Source organism: Oryx dammah, unplaced genomic scaffold (assembly GCF_014754425.2).
Source record: "Oryx dammah isolate SB20612 unplaced genomic scaffold, SCBI_Odam_1.1 HiC_scaffold_17, whole genome shotgun sequence".
Taxonomy (NCBI): domain Eukaryota; kingdom Metazoa; phylum Chordata; class Mammalia; order Artiodactyla; family Bovidae; genus Oryx; species Oryx dammah.
The window spans coordinates 75,486,421-75,509,594 of NW_024070201.1; the positions used below are offsets into that span (position 1 = coordinate 75,486,421).

At 41.9% G+C, this 23,174-nt stretch overlaps 1 protein-coding gene across 1 annotated transcript; it reads left to right on the forward strand.

Annotated features, from left to right (window-relative positions):
- Positions 1 to 1,730: 1,730 nt before the first annotated feature.
- On the forward strand, positions 1,731 to 2,660 carry LOC120876976 (olfactory receptor 4X1). Its single transcript, XM_040259283.1, has one exon. The coding sequence runs from the start codon at positions 1,731 to 1,733 to the stop codon at positions 2,658 to 2,660; it is 930 nt and encodes a 309-aa protein (XP_040115217.1).
- Positions 2,661 to 23,174: the final 20,514 nt, after the last annotated feature.

Genomic DNA, 23,174 nt, shown 5'->3' on the forward strand with positions numbered 1-23,174 from the left:
GAGCATCTTTTCATGTGATTCTTGGCCATCTGTATGTCTTTGAAGAAATACCTATTCAGGTCTTTTACCAGTTTTTTTTTTTTTTTTGATATTGAGCTACATGAGTTGTTTGTATATTTTGGAGATTAATCCTTCATCTGTTGCTTCACTTGCAAATATTTTCTCCCATTCTAAGGATTGTTTTTGTCTTGTTTTGTCTTCCTTTGCTGTATAAAAGCTTGGATTCCCCAGTGGCACAGAAGGTAAAGAATCTGCCTGCAATGCAGGAGACCCAGGAAGATCCCCTGGGGAAGGAAATGGCAACCCACTCCAGTATTCTTGCTTGGGAAATCCCATGGACAGAGGAGCCTGGCAGGCTATGGTCCATAGGGTTGCAAAGAGTCAGACACGATTGACAGATTAACACTTTAACTTTGCTGTACAAAAGCTCTTAAGTTTAATTAGGTTTTATTTTTTTATTTTTGCTTTCATAGAAACTAACACAACATTGTAAAGCAATTAAACTCCAATAAAAATTATACCTGATATTCTTATCAATAATTCTCTTATACAATTACTGTTTGTTTTAAGACTTGTGAGCTCATTCAATCCTGAAAAACAGCACCATGGAAAAGGTAATTTTATTTCTGTTTTTCAGATGAAATTTATAGGCATGGAAGAAAATCATAGACTTGTTTAATATCACAGAGCTACTAAACAGCTGTGCTGGAATTGAAAACTCATCTCCTGACCCCAAACCCTGTGTTTCTGTCACTGGGTCAACACAGAGACATTGACCTGGACTGCAGGCTGGTTGTGAAGTGTGTGAATATGGTCTTAGGATATTGGCCGAGCTTGTTTACCTTGAGGGAACGACGGCTTTAGAAATGTGATTATACATTTTCTGTGTCTGATCACCCTTTGTCAGTTTGTAGAGCCCTCTAAAGACTTATTCACATTTCCTCTGCTCCATAGCCACCTCCAAGGACAGCAGATGAAGCAGAGTGACTGTCTCTTCCCTTTCAGCCTCTCTCCTATGCATTTTAGGGAGCCAGCCTGCAATTCAGTAACTACAGGGTAATTGAGGTTGAGAACGTCTAGTAGCTGCTGCAAAAGTTGCTTCCATGTTACCGTGTATGGCAGGACTGACTGAAACGTATTATGGATCCAAATATAAGGTGCACACTTCAGGAGTAGAATATATAGTAGCAGTAGCTACATTTTGAGAGACGCAGACCTCAGTTTAAAGATGAGCTGTGTGTCATTGAATTAGTGACTGAATTTCTCTGAGCTTCAATTTTTTTGGGTGAAATATTCTCCTATTTCCTCATGAAGATTCATTAGTTAATGAAGTGACTGAATCAGAGAAAACACTTCAAAGAAGCATTGTTACAAGCTCAGCTCCTGCTTTGGGAATAATATCAAGATTTTATGACCATTGTCTTGTCCATTTGTCTCTAGGAGAGCATGTTTTGGAGAAGCTCAAGGCAGAGGGGATCAAGAAGGAGCAGAAGGACAGTTTTCCTCAAGGTCTGAAAGGAAAAGGGAAAGGGAAGTCACTCATTCATGTCCAACTCTTTGCGACCCCACGGACTGCAGCCTACCTGGCTCCTCTGTCCATGGATTTTCTAGGCAAGAGTACTGGAGTGGGGTGCCATTGCCTTCTCAAGGTCTGAAAAGGATGCTCCTAACTATTGAAGAGACCTCTTTGCTTTCTGTGATTTCAGGTGTCAGCTCCTGAGCTTTACAACATGGCTGCTACAAGCAATGTGACTGAAATCATTTTCTTGGGATTCTCCCAGAACCGGGACGCCCAGAAGGTCATTTCTGGGCTGTTTCTCCTCTTGTATGTGGCCGTCCTGCTGGGTAATGGCCTCATTGTGGTGACCATCATGGCCGGCAAAGGGCTCACCTCCCCCATGTATTTATTCCTCAGCTACTTGTCCTTCGTTGAGATCTGCTACTGTTCTGTCACAGCCCCCAAGCTCGTCCTGGACTCTCTGATGGAGAGGAAAGTCGTTTCCCTCAAGGGCTGCATCACACAGATATTTTTCCTCCATTTCTTTGGTGGCACCGAGATCTTTCTCCTGACGCTGATGGCCTACGACCGCTACGTGGCCATCTGCAAGCCCCTGCACTACACGGTCGTCATGAACCGAAGGGCGTGTGGCCTCCTGGTGGGGGCGGCGTGGGGTGGGGGCTTGCTGCATTCGGTCGGGCAAACCTTCCTCATTTTCCAGCTGCCCTTATGTGGCCCCAAGGTCCTCGACCACTACTTCTGTGATGTGCACCCGGTGCTGAAGCTGGCCTGCTCAGACACCTTCCTCGTCGGCTTGCTGATCATCGCCAATGGCGGCTCCATCTCAGTGGTCAGCTTCACGGGGCTGCTTGCTTCCTACGTGGTCATCCTGCGCTCCCTGAGGACCCAGACCTCAGAAGGCCGGCGCAAGGCCCTCTCCACCTGCGCCTCTCACCTTGTGGTCGTGGCCCTGTTCTTCGTCCCCTGTTCCTTTGTCTACATGAGGCCCTGTGTCACTCTCCCTGCAGACAAAATAGTCGCCGTGTTTTACACGGTGGTCACACCTCTCCTAAACCCTGTCATTTACTCATTCAGGAATGCTGAAGTGAAAAACGCCCTGAGGAGACTGATGGGGAGGAAAGGGAGTAGGGAAGAGAAATAGATGATTCCATCGGGGGAAAGGACTTCCCTGGTGGCTCAGACGGTAAAGCGTCTGTCTACAATGCAGGAGACCCAGGTTTGAGCCCTGGGTTGGGAAGATCCGCTGGAGAAGGAAATGGCAACCCACTCCAGTACTATTGTCTGGAAAATCCCATGGACAGAGGAGCCTGGTAGGCTACAGTCTATGGGGTTGCAAAGAGTCGGACATGACTGAGCGACTTCACTTCACTCACTTTCACTTCACTATCAGGGAAAAGTGGGGAGCAAGGCATAGAAAATTCAGGTACTGAGATTTCACTGTCTACGTTTAACTGACCTAGAGGTCTTGGCCCAGCCACCATTTTTTTTTTAAAACATATACTTTCTTCCTTTCGTGTTCCTTCCTTCCTTCCTTTTCTATTCACATTCTTCTCCTATTTAGGTTATTACAGAATATGGAACTAACTTCTTGTGCTGTATAGTCGGTCCTTGTTGGTTATCTATTTTAAATATAGCAGTTTTACATGTCCATCCCAAACTCCCAGTCTATCCCTTCCCCAATCCACTCTTCCCCACTGGTAACCATAAATTCATTCTCTAAGTCTGTGAGTCTGTTTTTTAATCAAGTTTATTTGTATCATTAAAAAAAAATATTCTGCATGTAAGTGATATCATTCAGAGAAGGCACTGGCAACCCACTCCAGTACTCTTGCCTGGGAAATCCTATGGATGGAGGAGCCTGGTAGGCTACAGTCCATGGGGTCATGAAGAGTCGGACATGACTTCACTTTCACTTTTCACTTTCATGCACTGGAGAAGGAAATGGCAACCCACTTCAGTATTCTTGCCTGGAGAATCCCAGGGACAGGAGCATGGTGGGCTGCCGTCTATGGGGTCGCACAGAGTCGGACACAACTGACGTGACTTAGCAGCAGCAGCAAGTGATATCATATGATATTTGTGTTTTTCTGTCTGACTTATTTCATGATAATCTCCAGGTCCATCCATGCTGTGGCAGATGGCATATTTCATTCTTTTTAATGACAGAGTAATATTCCATTGTGTATGTGTACTACATTTTCTGACCCATTTGCCTGTTGGTAGACATTTAGCTTACTTTCATGTCTTATCTATTGTAAACAGTGATGCTCTGAACTTTGGGGTGCATGAATACTTTTGAGCCAAATTTTTCTCTGGATATATGTCCAAGTTTCAGTTTCTTCTTCTTAATGGACTGGACAGGGTTGAAGGGGTCACTAGGACGAAGTCTAGGAGGGGTCTTCTGGTGCTGCACTTCCACATTTGACAGCGCTCTTGAGGCAGATTGGCTGATTTGGAGAGAATGAACTCTCTAGAAAACCAGGGGCTCTCTGGGAATAGTGAAGAGGTAGGTGGAAGAGGAGAAGGAGCTGCTTCAGGGAGGTGAAAGTATAGGAGAGAAATAGTGGCCATTCCAATGCTTAGAAACTTTATTGTTCTGACGTACCAAAGATTTGCCCAGTGGCTAGGCAGGCCAAGTTGGTCCTGGAGGTTTTAGTCCTCAGAATAGAAGGTGTTTTAGCTTTCGACAGAGGTTCATATAAGCTCATGCTATTAAATGGAACCACAAGGAGATTTTAAGAGGTCTGAAAGCACTAGGTGATGAAATCTGCTTAGGCACAGACATTTCCCATGTACCATTACCATTTTGATGTCTAAAATTCTCATCTGTTCACCTCTGTCCGTCCTTCTCTCTCCCTCTTGTTTTCCCTCCTTATGCCTTCATCTGTTTGGCCCATTAGTTTTCTCTCTCTTGAGCCTCTTGGCTTTCATGCGTCTCAGCCCTTTGGAAAAAGCGCCCCAACAACCTGCTGTCTTGCGCAACCCTGTTGCCTTGTCGCTCTCCATCCATGAGCACCCCTGCTTCTCTCTATGCCTCTCTCTGGAGCTGCCTGATGGCGACGATATAAAGTCAATTGCCCCTGGGGCCTCACTGCTTGTCAATCATATTTTTTTGAGTCCTAATATCCATAACTGCCTCCCCGCATTAGAAGAACATACCCCTCAAACTCTAACCCCGCACTGACCCTCACTCACAGCAGATGATTTCTTTCAGAAATCACCGGGAAGCATGTCTCTGATTTCAGCGTTTCTCTCCTCAACACTCTTCCATGACTCCCCATTGCCTTCTGAATCAACCACAAACTCCTACTTGACATGTAATACCCTTAAGGTATGGCCTACTCTTAATGTTCTTTTTTTTTAGCTGCATTCTGGTAAAGCTTACTGGCTTCTGAAGATCCGTAGTGCCTTTCCTTTAAAATATTTTCCCATCTCTACCTTTTAGCACCTTACCTACTTTATAATGCCCCTCAGAAATGCTGCTACCTTTAGGGAGCTTCCAAAATTATCCAAATTGAATATGTCTTTTTCCTTCTTTGAACTCCCATAATGCTCAGCTGGAATCTTTTAAGACCTTTAATAACTATATTTCAGTGTTCATTTCCCCTGTTAGAATATAACTCCTTTGAGAATATTGCCTGAATCCTATTTATTTGCATCTTTCTTTAAGTGACATAGTGTAAAACTCAGTAAATATTTTGTTGATTAAGTTTCTAGAATTCCATAGTGCTTCAGGTTGTAAGTGAACAATGGTTGTTATATCTCTATTATTTTGGTTCATCTCAATTATCTAAATAATACACCAACATCACACAACTTAAGACAGACTAATAGTAACACCTTGTATTATTTCTGAAGATAATGTTATATACAAAGAATAAATATGTATATGTGTGTATATATTTTATAATTATCCAAGTGATTTCATATATTTTATCTCATTTGATCGTATTATTAATAAGAAAATACTTTGGTGAGATGAATACGTATCCTTTTGTTTTACAGGCGAAGACACTGAGCCTTTAGGAGATCAGTGTCTTGATTAAGGTCACAGAGTTAGTAACCTACAAAGCTGGGTTCAAACTCAGGTTTGCCTGATCTCTAAGCCCTTGTTCTCTCTGTACATGCTTCTGCTTCTCTTTAAGGATCACCAAAACATAAATACCTCTAAGTTTCTGAATTCTGATCTGAGAGACCTGATAATTTCTTTACTGTCAGGTATTTCTTTCCAGACACTTCAGGGTAAAAATAAATGTTTTTTAAAAAATTGCCGCCTGACTCCCTTCATGTTTCTGGGTCCACAGAAAACCTGAGCTGCAGATCTGGAAGTATAGGGCATGAAACCAGAAAGATATGGTAATTCTTTCAGCTCATGCTCCTCTTCTTACGGAGGCAAAACTTGGGCATTGAGCCGTGAGAGTTACCTAACACATGGAAACAAAACTCAATGTGTGGCCAAGAAGAGAGTTTTTTTTTCTAGTGACATGATTACTGAAAATGGCACAAATCTTGAGAATATCATACAGATCAGACAATAGAAAGTATGAATCAAATGACTACTATGAATTGAGCATCTGCCAATAAATTTCCTAAAGTTAGATCTCAGGGGACAAACCTCACTTTGCAGTTGAGGAAACTTCAGGTCAAAGACTCTTCCAAAACCCTTGATGTTTTTTCTCTACCAGTTGTGTGTGGACTATGATTTAGAATCCAGAGTTCTTCAGGTACATCAAGGGCTGGTGGGGGAGCAGAGCAGGAGAGGATAGGATGCAGTCTAACTGGCATGTGAAGACTTTCAACCAGAGCAGTGAATTATCTCTTAAAAATCCATTTTATGTAAGATTTATGTTGATAAAAGTCAAATATTTTTATCAACATATATCTTGTTGATTTACATTGATAAAAATATTCAAATCCTTAAAAAAGTTTAAAGTCACTGTAATATAATATGCTCACACTTCTTTCTTGATTGGTTATGGCCAGGTTCTGTGGCTTGGTTATGGAGTGGCAGGCTTTAGGAAATTACTTACGTGCTGAGTAGGGAAAGCATTTAAAGTTTAAGTCCAGAGAGTCAGGGGAAGATCTTCCTCAATGAAAGTGAAGGCATGCCTCAGAATATGTAGCACATTCAATCAGGGTGAACTCTTCTGAACATGCAGTTGTTGACTCAGCCTGTTCAGCCCTCTTGGGATGATATCAGTATGGTCTCTTTCTATTATAACTGCAGACTGTATCATGAGACTCATAGCATTCAGAGTCTTTTTCAAAATTTTAAAAAATGTGAGACTTGTTTGGAACTAGAAGTATTGTACTTTATGTGTGTGGTTAATGTCAAGGGAATTGGGTGAAACGTTGTTCAGTTGCTAAGTTGCATTCCAACTCTTGGCGATCCCACGGACTACAGCATGCCAGGCTTCCTTGTTCTTCACTATCTCCAGGAATTTGCCAAAATTCATGCCCATTGAGTCAGTGATGCTGTCTAACCATGTCAACCTCTGTTGCTCCCTTCTCCTTTTGCCTTTACTCTTTCCTAGCATCAGGGTCTTTTCCAATGAGTTGGCTCTTCACATCAAGTGGCCAAAGGTTTGGAGCTTCTGCTTCAGCACCAGTCCTTCCAATGAATGGGTTGATTTCCTTAAAGATTGACTGGTTTGATCTCCTTGCAGTCCAAGGAACTCTCAAGAGGCTTCTCCAGCACTACAGTTCGACAACATCAATTCTTCAGTGCTCAGACGTCTTTGTGGTCCAACTTCTGCATCCATACATGACTACTGGAAAAACCATAACTTTGACTATATGGACCACTGTCAGCAAAGTGATGTCTCTGCTTTTTAATACATGGTATAGGTTTATCATAGCTTATTCTTTTTTAATATAAATTTATTTATTTTAACTGGAGGCTAATTACTTTACAATATTATATTGGTTTTGCCATAGATCAACATGAATCTGCCACGGGTGTCCACGGGTGTCCATGTGTTCCCCATCCTGAACCCCCCTCCCACCTCCCTCCCCATACCATCCCCCTGGGTCATCCCAGTGCACCAGCCCCGAGCATCCTGTATCATGCATCGAACCTGGACTGGTGATTCATTTCACATATGATATTATACATGTTTCAATGCCATTCTCCCAAATCATCCCACCCTCGCCCTCTCCCACAGAGTCCAAAAGACTGTTCTATACATCTGTGTCTCTTTTGCTGTCTTGCATACAGGATTATCATTACCCTCTTTCTAAATTCCATATATATGCATTAGTATACTGTATTGGTGTTTTTCTTTCTGGCTTACTTCACTCTGTCTAATAGGCTCCAGTTTCATCCACCTCATTAGAACTGATGCAAATGTATTCTTTGTAAATTATATTGAGAATTCTAGGTGTTTAGGCTTTTATCAGTTGATAAACCATCTTCAGAGACATCTCCCTGGTTCTCTCGCTTCTTAGCCTTGCTTGACATCCACATTTAGTCACATTTCTGGGAAGCAGAGACATAAAACAGAGATGTGGCTTCTTTAGGAAAAGTCTGAAAAGCCAGATGTTGCAACAGAGTTAAACACATTGTATATCTTCTGAAAACGGTGATTTTCTTGTGTGTGAAAACCTACCCTGAGGAATCATAAACAGCGTTAGAGCTGACAGACTCATAGTCACGTGTGACGTAGTTGTGGTCATATGCAGGACATCACATAATGTAGGCATTGGGGGAGGTGTTATTACCCCCAGTTTACATGGATTTGGCTAATACTCAGATAATTTTGGCTAAAGTTGCAGAATAGATAGGTAGGGATTGGGTTTCACACCTATTTAATTTGGGAAAGCTCTTTGACATAAAGCCTGGGTACTTTTTCAAAAGGCTGCTTCTGTGCTGGACTCAGGTGGATGAGTTTGCCCACAAGCCTTTAAAGAGCCATTTCTTAGTTTGCTATAGCCCTTTGAATCTTGTGGACATGAGCCCTGTTGGTTTTAAAAGCCAGATGTGTTGGGGGCTTATCTCTTGGGTATAGGTCTTAAAAGTTGGGATGCTTGAAGTGGGATACAAAGCCTTCACTGCTCAAGGAGAAGTTCTGGCTTGTGAGTTCCCTCCTGACTGGGGGTGTGTTCTGGGGTTGGGGTTCATGTATTAATATCCCCAACTATCATTGTGAATTTTATATTGATTTCTTTAAATCTGAGATAGGAAAAAAAATTCAGATGGGAAAATGGCATTCAGGAGATGTTAAGTCACTTGTTAAAAGTTATGTATCTACCAGGTGGCAAAGTTAACCTTTAAACAAGGCAAATTGACCTTTTAGCCCTTGCTTTTAGGCATCATAGAATACTGTCTGTCGTCTGTCTTACCCTATTCACAGGGTGGAAATACTTTTCAACATGCTTTGTTAACATAAGGTAGTAGTCAAGTTGCTAGGTTAGTTCCAACTTGTCTCTGTTGCTTAAGAAAAACAAGACAAAACCAGACAAGTTCATACTTAACACTAGCTTTTCGCCTAAATTGATAACACAGTACAGCACTCTATATGTAGTAGTTGTTGTTCAGTTGCTCAGTAGTGTCTGATTCTTTGAGACCCCATAGACTGCAGCACGCCAGGCTTCCCTGTCCTTTACTATCTCCTGGAGCTTGCTCAAACTAATGTCCATTGAGTCAGTGATGCCATCCAACCATCTTGTCCTCTGTCATCCCCTTCTAGTCTTGCCTTCAATCTTTCCCAGCATCAGGTTCTTTTCTAATGAGTCAGCTCTTCATATCAGGTGGCCAAAATTTTGAAGCTTCAGCTTTAGCATCAGTCCTTCCAATGAATATTCAGGATTGATTTTCTTTAGGATTGACTTTCTTTAGGATTGATTTGTTTGATCTCCTTGCTGTCCAAGGGACTCTCAAGAGTCTTCTCCAACACCACAGTTCAAAAGCATCAATTCTTTGGCGTTCAGCCTTCTTTATGATTCAACTCTTGCATCCATACATGACTACTGGAAAAACCATAACTTTAACTATATGGACCTTTGTTGGTAAAGTAATATCTCTGGGCCTGTACTTGACCCCACATGTTTTTTAACATTTGTTTCATGGTGTTATTTTCAGGCAAAAAAAGTCCCCATTATCTAAAACCCTACACATCAGATTTTCTGCTATTTCTCAAGAATTTTGGCACATCTGAATGTTTTCATCTACTCTGCACAGGACAGAATCCCACAATGCAGAAAACACTGTAGATTTTGGAAGCACTTCCAGTGAAGCCACAGTGGGTGGTAAAATATTTTCTTACATGGACTTTTCCCCCAGTTAAATAATATCTGTAGAAAATGAAGAGAGAATGGAAACCTAGCAGCAAACCTGAGGATAGTTCCAGAGCCTTCCTGTTATGCAGACAGCAGGGGCCCAGGTGCAAAAGGAGTGGGAAGGTCAGGGATTTTGGACGCAAGAGCCAAAGTGCAGCTCTTAGTGTTTGCAGCTCCGGTCACTACGTAACCTGAGTAGCCCCTGCCCCGTCTGGCTAAGGCAGAGGGATGATGGCAGTGCGAGGAGGCGCTGCATTTTGTAAGTAGAAGGTGCAACAGAATGTATTGTCTCAATGCTAATTTTAGGCCGACTGCTGCCTTAACACAGGCAGAATCACTGGGCGGCCTTCTGAGGAAAGGGTCGAGGGTTTGTATGCTCAGACCACCCTAGATGACTGTCCTCCCGTCCGTCCCCTGCTGGACCAGTGCCTGCTTCATCTGCACCCTCCTCACAGAACTGACCTTACTACAAACTCACTTCAGGCCCAGCTGATGGTTGTTCCCAATAGATCATCAAAAGGGCGGTAAAGGGCATGCCCCTCTGCTGGTTTCCCGGGTAACTGATGAACCGACCTGACGTCATTTCCTCCTGTAACTGGTCACCTAGCCTCAAGAGCGAAGACTGCTGCTGTGTCCTGTTGTGTCTGCTGCACATAGTAATGAGTTGCTCCAGGACCTTGCTTCAGACATGTAAGTTCTCTTTACCTGTTAAACCACTAATGTTTCTGTTGCTGACTCTGGACTTTTTCTTCAGTCTTTATGCTGGGCAAGTAAAGGCTGGGTAGGCCTGCAGGATAGAGGTCTTGTAGACCTGCGGGGTAGAGGCCTGATAGGCCTGCGGGGAAGAGGCCTGGTGGGCCTGTGGGGCTGAGGCCTGGTAGGTCTGTGGGGTAGATGTATTATAGGCCTGTGGGGGTAGAGGCTTGGTAGGCCTGTGGGGTAGAGGCCTTTTGGGCCTGTGGGGTAGAGGCCTGGTAGGCCTGTGGGGTAGATGTATTGTAGGCCTGTGGGGCAAAACCTCTTAGGCCTGTGGTGTGCAGCCCAACAGGGCGAGAGATACAGTCCTGTGAAATATGCTCCTCCCTTTATGTCAATTACAAGAAAATACAGTTATGCCGTTTGCCTGTTGCCATGCCCTAATTCATTTGACCAGTCCTTGGTCTTCTTACAGTTAAGGCCTTAGACTGATCTGTTGGCCTGGTTCAATACCTTAATAATGATATGGCCCCTGCAGGTCTGAGTTAATGCTCCTTAATCCTTGCGGTTTGCACTGTGTACGTGCATGCTAAGTTACTTCAGCTGTGTCCGGCTCTTTGCCACCCTATAGACTGTAGCCCACCAGGCTCCTCTGTCCATGGGATTCTCCAGGTGAGAGTACTGGAGTGGGTTGCTATGTTCTACTCCTGGGGATATTCCCAACCCAGCTAAGTTTGCATTAGGAGCCAGTATTTTTCCATGATCTAAGACAACCTCATGTCAGCTGCAAGAATGAAAACCAAGAAAGACCCTAAAACATAGCCTCCAGGTGGAGAGCACTCACTGACTTCTGGTCACTAATAGGAATTATTACAATGGCTTTTGCCATATAGAAATATTGCTCTGAACTCAAGGTCATTTGGCAATCCACAAGAACCACAGAATATAAGAGCCATCCTCAGGCCCTTTATGACAGATGAGGAAGACCACAGAGGAGTAGTGACTTGCCCAAGTTCACAAAACATAAATGGTGGCAAAGCTGGTCCAGGAGCCCTTGCAACATGCCAGGCTTTCCCAGGGCCTCCCTGTACAGTTGAGCAAATTATGCCCTATGCAACCTGGGGGCCATATTCAGAAGCCCTGGCTCTCCCTTGCCCCTGGTGAAGTCTTTTGACCACTTGCTCAAGTGACCTGGGTTTTGCCTTATGTAAGAGAAGGGATTATAAATAGGACTTGGTTCATTCCTGTTTTATGGGAAGCCTTCTCTGAACCACAGATTGGGTTATATATCCCTCACTTCTGGGTTTCAATTGCGCTCTGAATTGTAAATAGCATTGAAAGGACTAGTGATTCCTTGAGGGCAGGGTCTAGTCTTATTTACTTTATATCTATGGTTTTGTCCTTAGCAAATATCAGGTACTCAATAGAATCTCCTTGTTTTATTCTCAGTAATTCAACTCAATAAGCCCCATTTGGGGCCTAATGTTTGCTTGTTGCCAGCCTATTTCATAAAGCTGTGGGAAGACTTGTTATTTCATTAACCATGGTGACCGCTTCTTGGTAGGTAAGTCTAGACGTGGAGCGGCTGCATCCTAAGACACCTCATGAAAAAAAACAACAGTAACTTACATTTATTGACTGCCAATACCTTTCTAATTAGGGGGTAAATAGTATTATTATCCCAATGTTACTGTGAAAAAACAGGATGCCTGGAGATTTATCTTATGTTGCACAGCTGATGTTGAGCTGCAGACCTTGACTGTGTGATTCTAGAGCTTGTGTTTCTAACTAGTGTGCTTTGGCCCCTGCAGTGTATTAAAGAGCAAGGTCTCTGCAAGATCATATTTCCTAGGCAACTTAGGTTCAATTTTTTAAACACCAAAGCTTCTAATTGTAGCCTAACATCTATTATGTACTTCATATCCAATATAAAGGTCACCAATCAGAACCCTCTGGGCTATTGAAGTATTGCAGGGACAAAGTTCCCCTTCACTGGATAACTCCAGACTTCCTTGATTTTTGAATGTAACAATTTTATTATTGCTATCATTATTACCTTTTAAAATTGCAAAGTAATACATGCTCATTGCATTAAGTTTAAAAAGATACAGAAAATAATGTATTCAAATGAAGTCCTCATGGTCACATGGAAGGGATTGTTGATGAAGGAATTTTGATAGGCTGTTCTGGATGACCTCTAGGGTTTATTCTAGTACAGTGTTTCCACGTTGATTCAGTTCCCTGAAACACCTAGCATCTCACCATCAGAGCTGTCTGGTCTTGGCTGTTTCCTCCATCTAATTACATTATCACTTTCCCTACAAGCTACCATGGACTACCACTTTCCCTACAAGCTTTCTCTACAAGCTTCAAGTCCTCCATGACCTGATTGTCTAACTAAATTTCCCAGTGTTTTCTTATTTAGGCCTCCAAGACACAGTTGTTTTAGGAAAGCATCTTTTGTTCTGAACCATATATACAATGTTTACTTGGTCTTCTTTACTCAGTGTTATCTAGAGACCACTGGCATCAGATTAATCTGAGATCTGAGATGCACTTGTTAAAAATGGAGATTAAAGGAATTTCACCCAAGACCTATTAAATAAGAAAGTCTAAGACTGAAGTCAGAAATCAACATTTTTCTCCAACCAAAACATGCTTTGTTTTGTGTTAGGAAATTGTCAAACATATTCAAAAGTAGAGATAATAATATAATAAGCCACAGGTAGTCATTACTCAGTTTCAACAATTATTAATCCATGGTCTATCTTGTTTCTTCTGTAAGTTGAAGTAAATTCCAGACATGATATCATTTGAATGTTTGCAGATTGGTCTATACAACATAACCACAATACAATTATCATATCTAAAAGTTAAATAATAATCATTAATGTCATTACATTTCTAGGGCAGATTTTCCTTGTCTTAAATTAGTGTAGTGTCTCACTGCAGATGGTAATTGCAGCCATGAAATTAAAAGATGCTTACTCCTTGGAAGGAAAGTTATGACCAACCTAGATAGCATATTCAAAAGCAGAGACATTACTTTACCAACAAAGGTCCATCTAGTCAGTTCAGTTCATTTCAGTTCAGTCGCTCAGTCATGTCCGACTCTTTGCGACCCCATGAATCGCAGCACGCCAGGCCTCCCTGTCCATCACCAACCCCCGGAGTTCACTCAGACTCACAGCCATTGAGTCAGTGATGCCATCCAGCCATCTCATCCTCTGTCGTCCCCTTCTCCTCCTGCCCCCAATCCCTCCCAGCATCAGAGTCTTTTCCAATGAGTCAACTCTTTGCATGAGGCAGCCAAAGTATTGGAGTTTCAGCTTTAGCATCATTCCTTCCAAAGAAATTCCAGGGCTGATCTCCTTCAGAATGGACTGGTTGGATCTCCTTGCAGTCCAAGGGACTCTCAAGAGTCTTCTCCAACACCACAGTTCAAAAGCATCAATTCTTTGGCGCTTAGCTTTCTTCACAGTCCAACTCTTGCATCCATACATGACCACTGGAAAAACCATAGTGTCTTTTAATTTCATGGCTGCAGTCACCATCTGCAGTGATTTTGGAGCCCAAAAAGATAAAGTCTGACACTGTTTCCACTGTTTCCCCATCTATTTCCCATGAAGTGATGGGACCAGATGCCATGGTCTTTGTTTTCTGAATGTTGAGCTTTTAGCCAACTTTTTCACTCTCCTGTTTCACTTTCATCAAGAGGCTTTTTAGTTCCTCTTCACTTTCTGCCATAAGGGTGGTGTCATATGCATATCTGAGGTTATTGATATTTCTCCTGGCAATCTTGATTCCAGCTTGTGCTTCTTCCAGCCCAGCATTTCTCATGATGTACTCTGCATAGAAGTTAAATAAGCAGGGTGACAATATACAGCCTTGACGCACTCCTTTTCCTATTTGGAACTAGTCTGTTGTTCCATGTCCAGTTTTACCTGTTGCTTCTTGACCTGCATATAGGTTTCTCAAGAGGCAGGCCAGGTGGTTTGGTATTCCCATCTCTTTCAGAATTTTCCACAGTTTATTGTGATCCACACAGTCAAAGGCTTTGGCATAGTCAAGGCTATGGTTTTTTCAGTGGTCATGTATGGATGTGAGATTTCATGGCAGCAGTCACCATCCACAGTGATTTTGGAGCCCCCCAAAATAAAGTCTGTCATTGTTTCCATTGTTTCCTCATCTATTTGCTATGAAGTGATGGGACTGAATACCATGATTTCAGTTTTTTGAATGTTGAATTTTAAGCCAACTTTTTCACTCTCTTCTTTCATCTTCCTCAGGAGGCTCTTTAGTTCCTCTTGGCTTTCTGCCATAAGGGTGGTGTCATCTGCATATCTGAGGTTATTGATATTTCTCCTGGCAATCTTGATTCCAGCTTGTGCTTTATCCAGCCCTGCATTTCACATGATATACTCTGCATATAAGTTAAATAAGCTAGGTGACAATATACAGCCTTGATGTACTCCTTTCCCAACTTGGAACCAGTTCATTGTTCCATGTCTGGTTCTAACTGTTGCATCCATACACGTTTCTCAGGAGGCAGATAATGGTCTGGTATTCCCATCTCTCACAGTTTTCCACAGTTCATTGTGATCCACACAGTCAAAGGCTTTATCATAGTCGATGAAGCAGAAATAGATGTTCTTCTGAAATTCTGTTTTTTTTTTTCTATGAACCAATGGATGTTGGCAATTTGATCTTTGGTTCCTTTGCCTTTTCTAAATCCAACTTGGACATCTGGAAGTTCTTGGTTCATGTACTGTTGAAGCCTAGCTTGGGGAATTTTGAGCATTAATTTGCTAGCATTTGAAGTGAGTGCAGTTGTGCTTTAGTGAGGGATCACACCATCATGGCTATCTGGGTCTTTAATATCTTTTTTATATAGTTTTTCTGTGTATTCTTGCCACTTCTTAATATCTTCTGCTCCGGTTAGGTCCCTACCATTTCTGTTCTTTATTGTGCTCATCTTTGCATGAAAATTTCCCTTGGTATCTCTACATTTTCTTGATGAGATCTCTAGTCTTTCCCATTCTATTGCTCTTCTATGTTTCATTGCATTGGCCACTTAGGAAGGCTTTCTTATCTCTCCTTGCTATTCTTTGGAACTCTGCACTCAGGTGGATATATTTTTTCTTTTCTCCTTTGCCTTTCGCATCTCTTCTTTTCACAGCTATTTGTAAGGCTTCCTCAGACAACCATTTTGCCTTCTTGCATTTCTTTTTCTTGGGATGGTTTTGATCACTGCCTCCTGTATAACATTACAAACCTTCTTCCATGGTTCTTCAGGCACTCTGTCTATCAGGTCTAATACCTTGAATCTATTTGTCACTTCCACTCTTTAATCATAAGAGATTTGATTTGGTCATACCTGAATGGTCTAGTGGTTTCCATACTTTCTTTGATTTAAGTCTGAGTTTTGCAATAAAGGGTTCATGATCTGAGCCACAGTCAGCTCCTGGTCTTGTTTTTGCTTATAGAGCTTCTCCGTCTTTGGCTAAAGACTCTGCTTTTGGTGTTGACGGTCTGGTGATGTCCCTGTGTCTTTTGTGTTGTTGGTAGAGGTGTTTGCTATGACCAGTGCCTTCTCTTGGCAAAATTCTGATAACACAGTTTTGTGTCATCAGAAACAATTGATAACAGGAAACTGCCCTGTATGTAGTGGTGGCTCAGTAAATATAGTTGAGTGAATGGGTTTGGGATGATTCAGTACGGAAATCCAAAGTCAGGATAAGAAAGTGGTTTCCATGGACAGAGGAGCCTGGTGGGCTGCAGTCCATTGGGTCGCAAAGAGTTGGACACAGCAAAGCACAGTGTGGTGGTGGCAGCCTCTAAAGTCTGTCTGAGCCACTAAGTTAATGCAGCAAGGGAGCTGTGCCTGTCTCTGTGGCCCACTCCTGTAATTGGGTTGTAGTGCCTTTGGGGTCTCATTAGCAAACCTCAGGGTGCTCTTGCCAACCATGAATGTGTGTTGCTGACACTTCAGAAGCAGAGGTGTCCAAGCTCTACAGTGGCTTTGCCTGTGGAAATTCTGTGTAAGATTCCCTGAACACTTTGTGCTTAAAAGTTTCCTGAGACCCTGCACTTCTCCAGCCAGAGTCCTTTACTCTCACTGCTCAGCTAGGAGGGTGGAGCTCACTAAGGTCAGTTCTCATGTAGTCATGGTTTTCTGGGGGCTTCTCTAGCTAGAATAAAGCTGAACCAACCAAGGACTCTTATAGAAAACAGATGTTTTCACTTGCTCTGTGCTTTCTCTGTTTTGTTCTCAATACAAAGATAGAAGTCCTGCTGCACAGTATCTCAGTGTTTCTTAAACAGCAGCAGTATATCATAGAATTATTTGAGAAAATTTCCTTTTTCAGATCGATTTATTTTAAACAAAGTTAAATGTATCTAGATGAAAAATAGAAATTCACTCTACTGTAAAGATTTAGAGATTTAAAAAGAAGCATTCCAGAATTTGTAACATATTTGTGGAATTCATCTGAATAATTTAAAGAAATAAAGGAACTGAATTTTTCAAGCTTCCTCCCCATGCACTGTCACTGTATTGATGTAATTGTTTCCTTTTTGTCTTGATTTTTTTTTCCTGAAGACGTGGCATTTTTGTGGTTACAAAGCAGGGATGTAACCGATGTAGCCTGTGCTCACCTCTCATTGCTGAGCTCCTGTCTGCTGCCTTCAGTCATCTTCTCCCTCCTTTTTGGATGATCAAAAGCTCTGACTTTCCTAGTCAGGAGTGTCGTACAGCAACCGAGGGCATAACTTGAGAGCTGTGTAGCTTGGGTTGCATTTCTGGCTCTAACTCTTACTGGTCTGAGAACTTGGCCAAGTCACTCGTTTGCTCTAATCCTCATTTCTCTCATCTGAAGAAGAGAAACACGCATCATAGCTTCCTCCAAGTACTGTTGAGTGGATTTACTGAGATGATGCATTTTAAGTGCTCCCCGTAGGGCTTGGCATACAGCATTGCTTAATAAATGCAAGCAAATGTCTTCGTGCTTGGGTGACCATTCCCTCTACTTGTGGAGATGTTCAGACTCAGAAAGTGTTTTCACAAGTACTTTATTATTTAGAGGCTTGCCATATGAATGCCCAGTCCTTGACTGGGGGTTGCTGAAGGTGCAGAATGGAAGGATCAGAGTGCACAGAGAAGGCTGAGTTCCCAGCCTTTCCCATGGGCTGTCCTGGTGTATGGTCCCTGACACCAGTCAACTTCCTGGAAATTCGAGCAGATTCCACAGTGTATTTTACCAAGGCACAGTCTTAACACCCTTTCCCCAAAGCACAGCTGGCAAATCATGTCTGTGACTCCTCAGATACCTGAAGTCTGAAAGCCTTTTAAAAGACTTACTGACGCGCGGGGATGACCCAGAGAGATGTTGTGGGGAGGGGGGTGGGAGGGGGGTTCATGTTTGGGAACGCATGTACACCTGTGGTGGATTCATGTCAATCTATGCCAAAACCAATACAGAATTGTAAAGTAAAAATTAAAAATAAATAAATAAATTAAAAAAAAAATAAAAAATAAAAGACTTACTGACATTTTAATCTTTTAAGGTAGAAATGTTTCTAAATTGCATTACAAATTTCCTTTCTCTTTCAAGAGAGAGAATATATCTGAAAACTTGTGTGAGCTCAATCAAATTCAGTGTAAGGCATGGGAAATATGAAATGTATGCCCTAACCCCCCCCCCCCCCACCAATGCCTAAGCAAAGGAGTGAAAGACATGAGTAATCATATCCAGGTATTTACTTGCTTCCTAGTTACTTTAAAATTCACCACAATATTGATGATATTTATCAGTGAAATTAATTTGGGGGCTGTGTATTTCTACTTTCCCAGCTTAAAATCACAGTACTTTTTCCTACTAGCATTTTGAATAGATGGGGAAATAGGGCACCAGGCAGAGAGAGAAAGAGAGTTGTTTGAGGTGACTGCAAATAACAAAGTTGGAACTAATATTGAGGTCTTTTGACTTCCAGATCAATGCCCTTTTCAGGGTTTTAAGCTGCTGCTTTTGGGCAAAGTCAAGTCTGTGTTAATCACCTGAAAATTTTCAGTAGGTTGAGAGTAGCAAACAAGTACTGTAGGGGAGAGAGTAGGAGGAAATGATTGCAATAGGGGTGAGGGGACTGTTGTATTGACTGAAAAAAAAAAGCCTCAACCTAAAAGTTTAGAATTATGTTTTATTTGGTGGACACAACTGAGGATTTAAGCCAGGGACACAGCCTCTCAGATAACTCTGAGGGACTGGTCTGAACAGGCAGGGAGGGGAATCAAGATATATAGAAGTTTTTGCAACAAAGACCAGGCAGTTGGAACACCAAAGATCATTGTTAACTAAAGAAAACCAGATAACTCCAGTTGACGAATTCAGCACTTTTCTCAGTGTGGGAGGATGCAGGAGTATGGGCTCCCTGAAATCGTCCTTTTGATTTGCACCTCAGCTCTCGGGGCGGGATCCTGTTTCCTCATCCCAGTCTCCTCAGGGCGTACCCTTGAGGGTGACTGCAGCAGGTGGCTGCTAGATGTCAGGCATCCTCTTTCAGACCTGAGTTCCCTCAGGGCTCACTGGAGGGGTGGCTGTAATGTGAAGGCTTGATGGCTGCAGTATCCTTTGCTTGCGGATACAGCAGGCAACAGTTTTCATTCACAACTGCAATAGGGAGAACTCTCTGACAGTAAGGTCTACAAGTGTCTTTCAGATCAGCTTGTAACACCTGTCATGGTGCTTGCTATCGGTGACCTCGAGCAAGTCCCTTAAACACTAAAGTTTTTGAGCTTCCTTTTCCTCACCTCCAAAGTGAGAACATTGACGGTTGTCTTAAAAGTTTGTGATGAGTGTGAGCTCGGATAATGCGTGAAGGTCTTGAGCCGTGCCTGACCCGCGGCAGCTCTGCCAGGGTGACGGCAGCATGGACCGCAAGAGGTGAAAAGTCTTTTTTGCACTCCACGCAGTCTTGTTCAGGTCCTCACAGGCTGCAAGGTCCAAAGGTGTGTTTACAGGTTAAGGGTGGTGTGAGGACTTTGGGGGGAACCAGAGAGGAGGAAACAAGGACAGAAATGAGTCCTTGGAGGAGAGGCTGAAGGTGTATGAAGACGTTTAGGTTGGGGAAAAGTGGTCTGGGTTGGGGGTTAATGAGCATTCTTGTTTCATCAGTGTTTACTCCCGGGAACAGCAAATGATGTTGCTTCGAACTGCATGAGATTCTAGCTGGACTCTAAAAACTTGTCATGCCCTCTACCTCAGTCTTCCCATTCCAGGAAATTGATCCCAAGATATTTACAGAGGGAGAGCATACACTGGAGTATGAAATAGGGAGCAACTCAAAGTTCGTCAATAAAAAAAGTCAAATAAATTAGGGTATGTGTTTTAAGAAGGACCATTAAAAGCAATCTCTTGAAAACTATCACCTTGGCGAAATACTTAAAGAAAGTCTTAAGGGAAAATGCTGAATATAATACTATGTATACATCTCATTCAAATTTATAAAAATGTTTTCATAACTGAAGGAAACAACCAAAAGAAGCTCACTGTAATAATAATGACTTCTAACTTCGAATAGTATTTTCACTACTTTCCAAAGTATCTCTAATGAATATGCTGAACTTGAGCAAATTAGTTAATCTCCCTGAGCCTAATTTTCCTTATCTGTAAAATGGGGATAAGGACAGTAAATATATACTCTGGATTAAATAACAAAGGCATGTATTATTTCATTATTTTATAATACGAATCATAAAAGTAAAGTTCATATGATGAAGATGATGTTTCTGGGAGAGTCTGGGTCAGAAGAGAGTCTCATGAGTGAAAGGGAAGTGAGAATAAATCTTGACTTGCATCACCCAAACATGTTGTTCCCTCTTTGTCCTCAGAGGAATTGGCTTTAAGAGCAGGTGGATAACCATCTTGCTCTTTAGATATCCCAAGTTTAATGATTCTTGGTACTAGAAATTTAATAAAAATGTTTGGAAATTAAATGGCAAATCACCTTGGCGATAAATCCTAAGACATGGCCCTTGCAAACCAATCTCCCACCTGAGAATGACGTGAAACCATTGAGACCTAATAATACTTGGTATTTACTCAGCACCTCCTAAGGGCAAATAACTGGGCTCTATGCTCTGTTCTTTAAAACATTATTTATTTATTTTTGGTTGCACTGGGTCTTTGTTGCTGTGTGCAGATTTTCTCTGTTTGTAGCGAGCAGCGGCTATTTTTCATTATGGTGTATGGGTTTCAGAAGTCGTGGTACACTGGCTTAGTTGCTCTGCAGCTTGTGGAGTCTTCCTGGACCAAGGATTGAACCCATGTTCCCTGCATTGGCAGGAGGATTCCTGTCCACTGTGCCACCAGGGAAGTCCTAAATACTCTTACTTTATCTTATAATGGCAGCCTAGGTGATATGTATTATTATCTGATATAGGAGGAAACAGAGTTTCTAAGGGTTCAAGCAACTTGTCCAATGTCATCCAGAGAGGGAATGGAAGAACTGGAAATCAGTTTGACAGAATTTGTCTCTAGCGGCTAGCTTCTTGCTGGCTGTGATACTGCCTCCCAAAGCAGTTTTCATTTGATGGCCTGAACACCAGTTGTGCAATTCCAAGCATTTGACCTCACATCAGAATGTCCTTTTTTTTTTTTAGCATGACAAAAGACCAAATAGAAACAATGGGTGTATTTTACATTTATTACAAGGCTAAATAAAAACAAAATATGGCAGAAATTTTTTTTTTCATGGAAATAATGGTTAGATTATTCATCTGCTATCAAAGTCTGTTTTGGGGTGTACACAATGATTGTATTATTTTTTTATAGCATTCTCCATCAGTGGCTGGCAGGAACTGGCTATTTCCAGTGCTATCTCTACTCTCTGCCTTGTGGGTGAATTTAACCATCTGATCAAAGCATTTTCACAATTTGAGCAAGGAGTAGAAGAATCTTACTGTACGATCCTGGATTTTAGGAAATTTCTGGATAAGGGAGATGCTAAATAAGTCTGGGTAATATCCCAGGGCATGACAATTTTTTCCTTGTTCTTGCCTCTGGCATCGTCATTGATTATTGTTTTAATTTTCAGCTTAAAGCAGATTCAACTGCTTGAAGACAAGCAGTGTGTTTGGGATTTGGAGGTAGGAAGTAGTGGAAGAGGCTCTGAGTGTGAAGTCTTTGTGTCAGCCTCTGTGGGTCAATGTCCCAAGTGTTTCGAGTCTTCCTCTTTGTCTTCTGTGAACCTTTTCCAGGATCCTAAGTCTCCTGGGAATGTACGGACTGGAGTTTATCACATAAAATGTGATCATCTTTCTAAAGACATATTTATTATATTAATTTATTTGACTGTGCCATTTCTTAGTTGCTGCACTCAGGATCTTTAGTTGTGGCCTGTGCGATCTAGTTCCCTGACCAGGGATTGAACCTGGGCCCCCTGGCATTGGGAGTGTGGAGACTTAGCCACTGGACCACTAGGAAAGTTCCCACATGTGATCATCTTTACTGTTCTGCTGGGCTTCACTGGTGGCTCAGACGGTAAAGAATCTGCCTGCAATGTTGGAGACCCAGGTTCGATCCCTAAAAATCCCCTGGAGAAGGGAATGGCTACCCACCCCAGTATTCTTGTCTGGAGAATCCCATTGACAGAGGAGCCTGGTGTGTCTACAGTCCATGGGGTCACAGAGTTGGACACGACTGGGCAACTATGACTTCACTGTTCTGCTATTCATAAATGTTATTTGCCATTTCTTTTCAACAGCCACAATAACAAGACACTTGGGATGAAAGCACTACTCAAAACAGTCTTGTACGATTTCCCTTCCTTTTCCCCTACACTCTACCAAGCTGCCCTTGACTGTGAAATAATTACCATCCAGCACTCTCTGGTTGTTACTGAGGTACTCATGGTGGTTTTTCATACTTATGATTGATGTACACAAAGCCTAGCTTTGTAATGTTGGCATCTCTCACCTTCCCCCTTAAAATTTTTAAATTATATGCTACACACAGCCCTGTGGTTAAGGACATTTGATATGGTTCTAGGCACTTAAGGATCAGTGACAATGTTTGTTGGCACTTAGAGGGCTCAACAATTTTTGTTGAATTTAATACAATTTTTTATATCTTAATCATTTATAAATTATTTAGTATCTGAGACGTTTGTTCATGCATTCACTTATCCTTTCATTTATTTGTTTTACATGCTTTCCTATTTTCCCAGGTCTGTTTCTGGTCTGTGTTCTGATACATGTATGTTCTAGGGTAAATTTGTGCATGAAATCTTACAGGTTCTAGATAATAAAATGCTTTCCACATACTGTATTTTAGCTATGGCAGAGAAAGGAGTTATGAATGTTAGTTTTAACATCCTTTGAAATAGGGTGTTAAAATCATTATCAGACTTGAATACAGTGTACTGACTCCTGGATTTGGGAAACCATCTTAAATTTTTTTTTTTTTTGCTATTATAATGTTTTTTAATTCTTCTATGTCTATTTTCTACTATTTTCTTTTTTTCACTTTATTTTACTTTACAATATTGTAAAGTAAATTTATTTTTTAAATTATACTTGCTTTGCAAAGTTCTGGTGTACAACAACCATGATCCAGCTATGAGAATGGATATATCCCCTCTCTCTTGAGCTTCTCTCCCATTGCCCCATCCCTCCCCTTCTAGGTCA

What these genes read in the sequence shown, in the direction of transcription:
- LOC120876976 (XM_040259283.1), top strand. Translation starts at nt 1,731, where the DNA reads ATGGCTGCTACAAGCAATGTGACTGAAATCATTTTCTTGGGATTCTCC.